Source organism: Ptychodera flava, chromosome 1 (genome assembly GCF_041260155.1).
Source record: "Ptychodera flava strain L36383 chromosome 1, AS_Pfla_20210202, whole genome shotgun sequence".
NCBI classification, from domain to species: domain Eukaryota; kingdom Metazoa; phylum Hemichordata; class Enteropneusta; family Ptychoderidae; genus Ptychodera; species Ptychodera flava.
In genome coordinates, this window is record NC_091928.1 from 55,532,458 (window position 1) to 55,542,286 (window position 9,829).

The 9,829-nt window shown below is 34.8% G+C and overlaps 1 protein-coding gene across 1 annotated transcript; it reads right to left on the reverse strand.

The window, feature by feature from the left end:
• On the reverse strand, positions 1 to 5,653 carry LOC139141538 (endoplasmic reticulum-Golgi intermediate compartment protein 2-like). Its single transcript, XM_070711134.1, has 5 exons — positions 5,595 to 5,653; positions 5,070 to 5,167; positions 3,540 to 3,702; positions 2,716 to 2,795; positions 1 to 1,720 (listed from the first exon to the last, which is right to left on the reverse strand). Exons 1-5 carry the CDS (start codon positions 5,632 to 5,634, stop codon positions 1,613 to 1,615), a joined length of 489 nt encoding a protein of 162 aa, XP_070567235.1. The 5' UTR covers positions 5,635 to 5,653; the 3' UTR covers positions 1 to 1,612.
• Positions 5,654 to 9,829: the final 4,176 nt, after the last annotated feature.

The window sequence follows — 9,829 nt, forward strand, 5'->3', positions numbered from 1 at the left end:
TTTGAAAGACTTTAGATTTATTCAACAAATGAAAGCTTTGAATGAAACAAAATTTAAGGTATCACATATCAAAGCCATGAAAATTACACCTTTTATGTTTCTATTACAGTTCCAGTACCTTTAAAGAGAGGACAGTGTTTGTCTCTTCAGACTTCTATTGGTGGGTAACAGGCCAGTAGCTGAATTTTGGATAATTTTTTCACTATGTTTTAACAGGTCACTTCCAAGTTCTTTTTATACTCCCTAAATAATCTTAAAATGTCCTGTATTTAGCTTGCCAATGCACTGTCCTTACACATGTAGAATCCAATATTATTGATCAAATTTGAATTTTAGTCTGGGGCAGAATATACTTATCAACAATAACAATTCAGTCTACACATGTTACAACGAATTGAAAAGCTTTACCCTTTGAACCCAGCTCGGACACAAATGTCCGATGACGTCATAGAGTACCAGGGGGTCAGGATGCAAAGGGTTAATACTGTAAATCTCAACATGCTTTGGGAGAAGTGTAAATAACTATAGCTGACATTAAAGGTATACTGTCACCTGTTCCAACTTTGCCACAGTTGCCATGGAAAGAGAAAATCTAACCAATCACAGATTTTAAGCGGGTGGCCGCTTTTTGAAAACAGCGTCCTCACATGGGCATTTTGAATACAGAGGAACGCCCCTTTGATAATATATGGGCATATTTAGATTACAGGTGACTGTATACCTTTAAAATAAAAAAATGGGGGGGGGGAATCATAAAAAGTTACAGCTACTGACCCTATAACAGGGTAAGTTATTGTTCTTATACATGGCACAGAAACTTCAAGTTGTCACATCTCTCCTCTGGTCTTCGAAGAAACTATCCTAAGTTATTTTAATGACATAATTTTATGATAGAAACACACTGTTGAAAGATACACACTTCAATACAGTATGACTTAAGCAATTCATAGTTTAGGAGAATAATGTGAACAAAGTAAAAAGTAGTTAAATACAGTTCAAGTACCTTTAGAAGGACAACTTGTTTGTCTCTTATGACTTCTACAGTATTCCCAAAGAATATTGAAATACACTGTATTTACCTTCCCATCACACTGCCTTTACACATGTAGAATGTACTTGATCACATTTGAATTGTAGTCTTGAGCAGAATTTACTTGTCAACAATAACAATGCAGTCTACACATGTACAAGCCAAGTTGACAGGCTGAATGCCTTGGAAACAGATCAAGTAACTTTTAAACTATAATTGACATAAAAAGCAAACAACTGCAAAAAACATCATAAGTTTTAGATACTAGCCCTGTAATAGAGACATGTATTTTTCTTGTATTGGGCAAGGTAAACTGTCACATTTCTCCTCAGGTCTTTACAGAAACTATCGTCCTTAGTGAATTAATTTTAAGGTAAAAAACACCTTGTTGAAATATACTTTACACTTCAGTACAACAAGGCTTAAACAACTCATAGCTTAGGAGAATGATGTGAACAAAGTAAAAAGTTGTAAAATACAAAAGTTGTCAATTCTTCTTTTCCAATTATTAATTCTGTCTGACAGCATCTTAGAATTCACAGATTTATTGAATGAAGCAGAAACACAGAATGTGAAGAAACTCTATTGTTGTATTGTCTGTTGGTCTGATTGAGGTACAAAGTTAACTTGTGGTGTGACAGGTTGTATTCCTTGATCTAATTTGTGTACAGGAACACTGGCAGAATCAATCTGTAATTACAAAAAACAGAAAGAATATGAAAACAGGAATTACATAATATTAGCAGAGTAAGGAAGAAAATAGACATTCCTTTAAAGCTTCCTGATATTAAATGTAGATCCTGAAGACTTAGGGATGTGATACTTTGTATATAACAGTACTGTGTAACACACTTAAACAGCGTACAATATGCACACTCAAAGGATGCCGAGTTGCTTTTACTTGGGAATGTACATGTTTAAAAGAACGTTTACACATATTGTCAAATGTAAATGGTCATTTTTTTAATGTCCACTGTGGAGGTTATGAGAACTTTTACAAAGAGATAAACAAATGCAATTTATTTCATCCACGATTTTGAATAACATTTTCATTTAATATTGTTGAAGGCTAACATTGAAGGTAGGAATCATACTACAAATTGAGAATTATGTGAGAATTTTATGGGTGTGTGGTGATCTGTTTTCTGCAGTATGCACTTTGTTTTTGTAGCAATTTTACTTTCAGTTGTCACACACATCCATTTCCTCATAGTTACAAGATGCAATCATTTGCAGCCTTTCTTAGAAAATGTCAACTTTTACAAAACATTTCTATGCATTTCATATTAGGAAACACAATACACGGTAAATATTTGCCAAACATTGGCAAGTCCCATATCCCAAGCAGGGATCCCTTATATTGATAGTATTTTGTAAATATAAAATAACCTTAAAATTTTGTGATGTTAGATGTAATAATCTGCCATTTGATCAATGTGTATATTATTGACTGTGTTAATTACCTTAACAATGGTAATGTCAAATGACTGTCATAAGAAGAAGGCCAGACATTACATGTATGGGATTAGGGTCATTGGTAGACACTGAGGGCGCCATACAGACTCAAAGAAAACCAAGCTACAGGTGTCAGCTATGCGTGTCAAGTGTCTGACAATTACTAGAGCAGGAAGTGAAGCAGCATTTGAATCATAGCACTATAAAAAGATAGATAATCAAAATATTACCTGTTTTGGTTTGTATTTTCCTAGTTGATATCGACAGCATATAAGATCATACAGAGCTCCAATCAATGAATGCAACATGCCTGTAAGATAAGACTTTTTTGGTTAATTTTTTTGAAAATGAAAGTGTCACAGGTGACAAAAAATTATAATACAATGACCCAATTTATGAATATTGAGACTACCCACACAAAGCTGTGTGTTTACAAGTCTGTGTATCTTCAAGTTCTAGGGTGAAGTGTTTATGTTTGAATGTGATCATATTACCAAACGGCAAGGCTGACATGTGGCAAAAAAAAATGTCTGAAACATGCAGCATAACATAGGAAAATATGTGTCCAGATATTGCCCTCTAATGTCTGATTGCTTTGGATACATCATCATATGTCTCATTTCTGGAGCAAGAAGCTGCCCTTTTTGACTTTACCACTGGCTAGACATTGTTAGCAGATTAATTGCTGGGTTAGGCTATGTATATGGGTTTGGATTTGACAGTTGATTGTGGGTACTTATCAGTTCAGATACTGCTATTTTAAGTTACATGAGTATCTCTGTCAAAATGAAACTAACGACACATATTAATTTTCAAGCACAGTTATCCTTTGAAAGCAATAAAAAGCTTTGGCTATCAACAGAGAAGTGTTTTCAGAATTGTGTGTGAATTAGAAAGTGTTGAACTTCTCTGACAATGTTCACACTATGTACATAACATGTTTGACAGTTTTGAAGCTAGATCATTAACTTGTATCGTCAAAAGCTGATTTAACAGGTATTGGTCACTATCCAAATTCATACACATCCCTAGAAGATACAATACCAGTACCAACCTGATGTAGCAAAGACTCCTCCCACAATTCCACATAATCTGACTAAAAACTGCCATATTGGTTGGTATTCCTCTGTGACTTTGATCAACAAAGATGACAAATCATACTTGAAAAAAATCCCAGCAACTCCATGGCTGCCTTCTAGATGGTTAATCACCCTGTCCTGAAATAACAGAGAAAATCACTAATTTATCAATCATTTTTACCTCTAGGCCTAGGACCACACAATACAGGCCGCAAAACACATCATTGTCAATTACATAGTCCTTGCCAAAGGTAAATTTGTCAATGTGAAACTGTAAAAGTTTACAAATGAGATTGTAAACACAGTTTTCAAGTCCAGAAGTGCCAAATAGGCAAACGAATGTTTCCTTTTTCTCTTTGAATAAAAGTGATTACATATCCTGAAAGCGCCTTGTGCTCACTAAAATAAATGGGATTAGAACATGGAAATTACACAAATGGCTGTGGAGGGCGCTATATCATAAATTCTTTCATGACAACTTGATTTTGTTCAAAGTGTACTAAATGGGTGGACTTGAATGTGCTGTGGCTGGCAAGAGAATTGTCTTGGCAAGGTAAGGTATTGCAGAGGATGACAATGGTGGTAAATTGCAGTATTGAAAACATATAAAGGTACAAACATGAATTTCACAAAACTGTGTATACAATTCATTTAAACATGTGATCAACAACAACTGGTTTCTGTTATGATGAAAAAATACTACATATCATTTTACATCTAATGTTATCAAAGTGAGCATGGAAAAATCAGAACAAAATAGCTGCCTGGCAGCCATATTGGATCGTATCATGAAAACATTTGACATGCACATGTAAGTCATGATGTGTTGTCGAAGTTTAAAAGAAATCTGCAGAGGCATGTCTTAGTAATGGCTCTGAACATTTAAAAAATCCGAGAAAATGACCGTCTTGCAACGATATTTGATCGAATCACAAAACAAATTGGTGTGCATATATGTATGCTATAGTGTCTTATCCTTGAGCCAAGTTTGAAAGAAATAGGGCCATGCATGTTTGAGATACCTGCTTGGACAGACCGAGGACACACAAAATGGCATACGGAACCTAATCTACAAGTCCTGTAGTAGAAGGGAATTTACTGACAAGAAAGTCAAAGGTTGGGCTGATGTGTAGCGTCTCAGAAGCTGATGTCCAATTGGGTGGCTGAATCTTACCATTATAATTAAATAATACAAAACGACTCCTAAGTTGCTGTGAATAGTGACAATCGGCCAATCAGATATAACCTTCCTAGCACACTGCACAGCAGCAACAAAAGTTATCTTTAAGTTGTTGGTGATGTAAATGCACCATGTCATTTGTGGCATTTTTTTGCATTCTGCCATCAAGGTACATGTATGTATGTATCAGGATAGCTCCCTGATATTATGACTAAACCAAACTTGGGTGAAAGGGAGTTACACTTCCTTGCTATCATGCACTGCTAACTTCACCACTGTCCTGCTACAAGAATTACTTCACAAAGGATGATAACAATAGACAAACCTTTTCAGTGACTGCATACTGATGTGTGTCTGCTTTAGCAACTCTAGTGTTCACCTGTGTTGGTACAATCTGTATAAAATATTGGTACATACGCATACCTGAAACAAGACACACAGATATAAATTCATTTATGTATGGCTTATCTCTTTCTGATCCTCAGGTGATTTCATAAGTATTTTACCACTGTAACATCATATTTCATGCATCTCTGATAAAAATGCATTATTCTTTGTACGATTTGGCAATATTACAACTGTAAAGAGAGTCTGTACTGACTAACTAGATGTTAATGGTATAAGGCGTTTCATACGATATGTATACCGGTATACGGTATACTGGTGTGTGCATACCAGTACTATGTATGCACACAATACAATAAGGCGTGTTTTGAGGAATTAAAGGTACTGAATGAAAAAGTTCTGTAGATTGCTTTGACAGGAAGACCACCTGGACATGTTTTTGGTATAAATTTTATAAATAATGTGACAAAGGACGTAGAGATCATGGGGCTGATTTTGGACCCACCTGTCTTCTTGTAGCTTTTTCTTGTTTGCAACCAGTCCATGAAAGTATTCTGCGCAAGGAATTGATTCAATAATAATACTCTCTTTTGTAATTTTTTGATTTCCATCCAATGGATTAAAAATCCCTGGAGTGGGAATGCTGAATAAAAAGTGATCTATCCGATGTGAAAAATTGTATTCTGGAAAGCAATATAGACACCAAAACATGAAATGATGTCATGACTTAGACAAAAGACCAACCAATAGAGCTCTGCTGTGATACATGTATTTGATTTCACATGTGTGAGAAATGTTTGTGAAGGGTTTGTACATTGAAGTATCATCATTTTAGCAGATGAACAGGTTTTTTTGTGAGGTGCTAATTTCTCTATAAATGAAAGATACAAAATATCCAAAAACATTCTGATTGACTATTTTTGCAGATTTTTTATCCCAAAACTGGCAAAATAAGCTCAAAATATACCATACTGCAGATATTGCCAAAAATTGAACAAATCTGACTAAAATTAATCCAAAGGACCTGTACACCAAATTTCAAAGGGATTGGGCAAGTGCATTTAGAGAGAGAAGATTGTTCACCAAAAGTGGGGAAATTGCCACAAAATTACAAACAAGCAACTTCTTACACAGTTTGAACAAATCTCACAAAGGTCACTGTAGGGAACCTGCCAATTATTTATATCAAACAATCAGACCAGTTGTTTTGGAGAAGCAGCTAGATATGTGAAATTTGACAGATGCAACCAAAGATACTGACAACGATAGACAATGGATAAAGGAGGGGGCCAACCACCTTTCTGATTAGCTCTGTACCGATATCTGATTTCTTTATATGCCTTTGTTTTTTTCAATGCGCTCTTAAAGGTGTTAGATGAAGGTGATTTTCAAGGAATTTTAATTATCACGCCATATAATTTGAATGGAGCCTCCGGGAAAAAATCGCAGACACGGTTTTGAAGGATATTGTCAAGGCTTGTCAATGAAGAAATTCCAACCGGAAATCTTGCAGCATGTTCGCATAAGGCGAGAAAAACCGTTTTTGGAAGGTTCAGCAAAACGCTTGTCACGTGACTCTTATACAAATAATGACCGTGTACTGTGCTTGGTCGGATAGCTCTATATCAGGGCTTTCAGAAAATGTATACTTTATTTGGGTTTGGGACGTGTTCAATTGAGAAAAAAATAAAAATCTGAAAGTGGCTAAAAGGTATGTAGCTACCTTAAACAAAATCATATTCATTTTTTTTAATTTTGACCTTAAAGCAATCGGTATACTGACTCGGCAATGCATTTCCCTGGATGAATACACATTTTAAATCAGCCGCAACAAGAATGAGACATTTTTAACAAGTACAACAGGGACTTTGTTTTCAAATGCAACTGCAGAATTTACAGTTCATGGTTTGATGTTTTTGTTGAAAAGATAAGTGTGTATTCATGTTTCAGTTTGAAATGAGATACTGGTCAGTTTTTTGCAGCATTATGCCTATGGAATGCCAGGTAATACAAAACATCGTAAATTTGTGGATTTTTTTAATCATTGGGTAATGAGTGTACAGATTTGATCAAAAGCTACTAAAAATAAAATGAACTTAAGATTGAAATTGATGAAAACTGAGAGATGTGCATGTCCCCCTGGATATGGTACTGATTTCCTATTGTGATGTGAAAATACCAGCAACCTAAGATAATGTAAATATAAAACTGATGTGAAAAAATTGTTAGCCATACAAGATAAAGTCATATCATCCAGCATAGTGAAAGTTATATCTACTACAGGCAGTAATTTGTTTGGTTGTTTTACTGACTCTCAATAAAGTTCATGAACACTTGAACACTTTATTTTACAGCCAAGAAAGAGCATCAGGATTTTTTCCTTTCACATAATATCATTTCTTTTTTGGCATTATAAGCTGCGATGATGATGATATGCCAAACATATCTTACTTATGAAAACAAGATTGTCATAAAAACAGTAAAATATCCATTTATCATCAATATGATTGTGAATGTTTTACAGAAAGCTCTATATTTGCAACCATATTTGGGAACACATAAGGTGTACGTGCAACAGTATATATGCACCTTTGAGTGAGTACAAAGACTTGACATACCTCAGTTTGAAACAAAACTCATAAAAATAATGTGACAAGACACAGGAGCAATAATCTTACAATGAAACTCAGGCTGAAATATGAAATATGGTATATTTTAATACATGCACGACATGGTGCAACTTAATATAACTGAAGGTTCGGTGGAGTAGGGTGCTTCAGTATTTCACATACCCACTTCCAATACATAGTTTATTCCACACCTTCTAACACAATAGGGATAAACCATGTGTTTCTGTAGGTAGGGTAGACAACTCACTTTATGTAGATCCACAGAGCCATGTATCCTGCAAGCACCAGGCTTGCTTTCTGGTTTGTCTTCTCTTTCTGGCATTGAGGTCACTGAACTATCAAAGCCAACTTTGAAGAGTAAATCTTGTACCTCAGTGCTCAATGCCTGACGTATTGCCTGAAGTTTTCTGAAAATTGGGGAAAATCATCAGTTGTTTATTATCCAATGTGTCCAACAAAAATTACGGTGAAAGATGAATATATATTTTATTTTTCTTGTTTTTATGAGCTAATAAAATCTAAATACTTTAAACATGAAAACAAAACAATATAAGAATAAATCGTTAATTGTGACTGGTAACAAGATGCATGATGACAAGTTCATTGATCAGAACTATACAAAGTGTATACTAGTACGTGATACAACAAACATTGACAAGTGTAATACCATGGCATTAATGTTTGAATGAGGCTGAAATGACTAGTCTAGAGCAATGTATGAGGATGAGAACAAACTGTAAGTTCACATTTGTGCTGTTGCACCGTTTGCAGAGTTTACTGAGAATTAAATCCTGTGCTGAGTTATTGGAAAGTCACTCTCCTTGTCGCGAGTGCCTTCCATTCTTCTGATAGCCTTAATTCTCAAGACATCTTTCCCACTATCATATATCAGGATTGCTCTACATTTTTTGTTTCTGTACAGACAAAGTCCCATGGGACACTTCCCTTTGTTAGGTATACCAGTACATGTACATACCATACATGCACTTTGGTATTGAGATCAACATGTCAACATTTGGCTACAATACTTTTAATGTAATGCAGAGTTTTGAGCGCTAATTGTTAGCTCTGACATGTTTTTATCCGAAAATACTAGGCATCTTTTTGAAGTCTTATTTTGCAGAAAATATAGTTTTGACATCAGCATTTAGCCAAAATGCAAATTTGACCTTCCATTTCAAGAGAATTATTGGAGAGTTTGTGCTTAGAAATTTGAACAGTCAAGGGTACACCCATACAAAATCTGGGACACCCACTATCCACCATTTTACAGCATAATTTATTTGTTCTTTATTCATATAAATATAGCATTTTTATCAGAACTTAATACTTCTTGGCCTTTACATTAGTGATTAATACAGATATACATTTGCAATGAGTTATATGAAAAATAGCGATAGCCACTCCAGGAAATAAATTAAAGGGCTAGTAATGCTATCTTTTAATAATTTTGTCACTATTTTCGTTTTGAATGTGAACCATCATTCTTTGTTCTACTACCCAAAGCATGTTGATTTTTCACAGTATTCAGCTTGTCAACTCAACCTGTAAAGTGTTTTGTTATTGTTGAAAAGTGACTTCTGGTCCGTACTAGAATACAAAATGTAAACAATAACAATGCATTTTACACATACAGAATTTACGAAAAGCCTAGTACTCAGCTGTCCCCAAATTACACCATCATAATTTCACGAGAGAAGGAATTGCAAACAGTGATTAAAATATGATATTAGAATAAGTGCATCAGATGTCAAACTATAGCAACCTTTCACAATAGGGTTTCTCAGTTCTGGTAAAGAGCCTACTGGTGGATTCTGATTCTTCATTAAACTTTACTTACCGATACTTCAAGAGTTTCAAAATAAGCCTTACAAGTGGTAGTAAAATAAAAGACGAGCCGTTTAATATTTGTTCCCGAGGTGCATTCCACTTACCATTGTGTATTGGGGTGTCTTATGAGAGTGGCAAATTCTTGAGCTTACATCTATTTGCCCTTTTAAAATTCTAATAGACCTGTAAATATGTGATACCGTAGCACTGTATGGTGAAAAATACTGGTAGAGAAAATGAAAAGAAATAATTTCAAGACGCAATATGATTTGTAGATTAA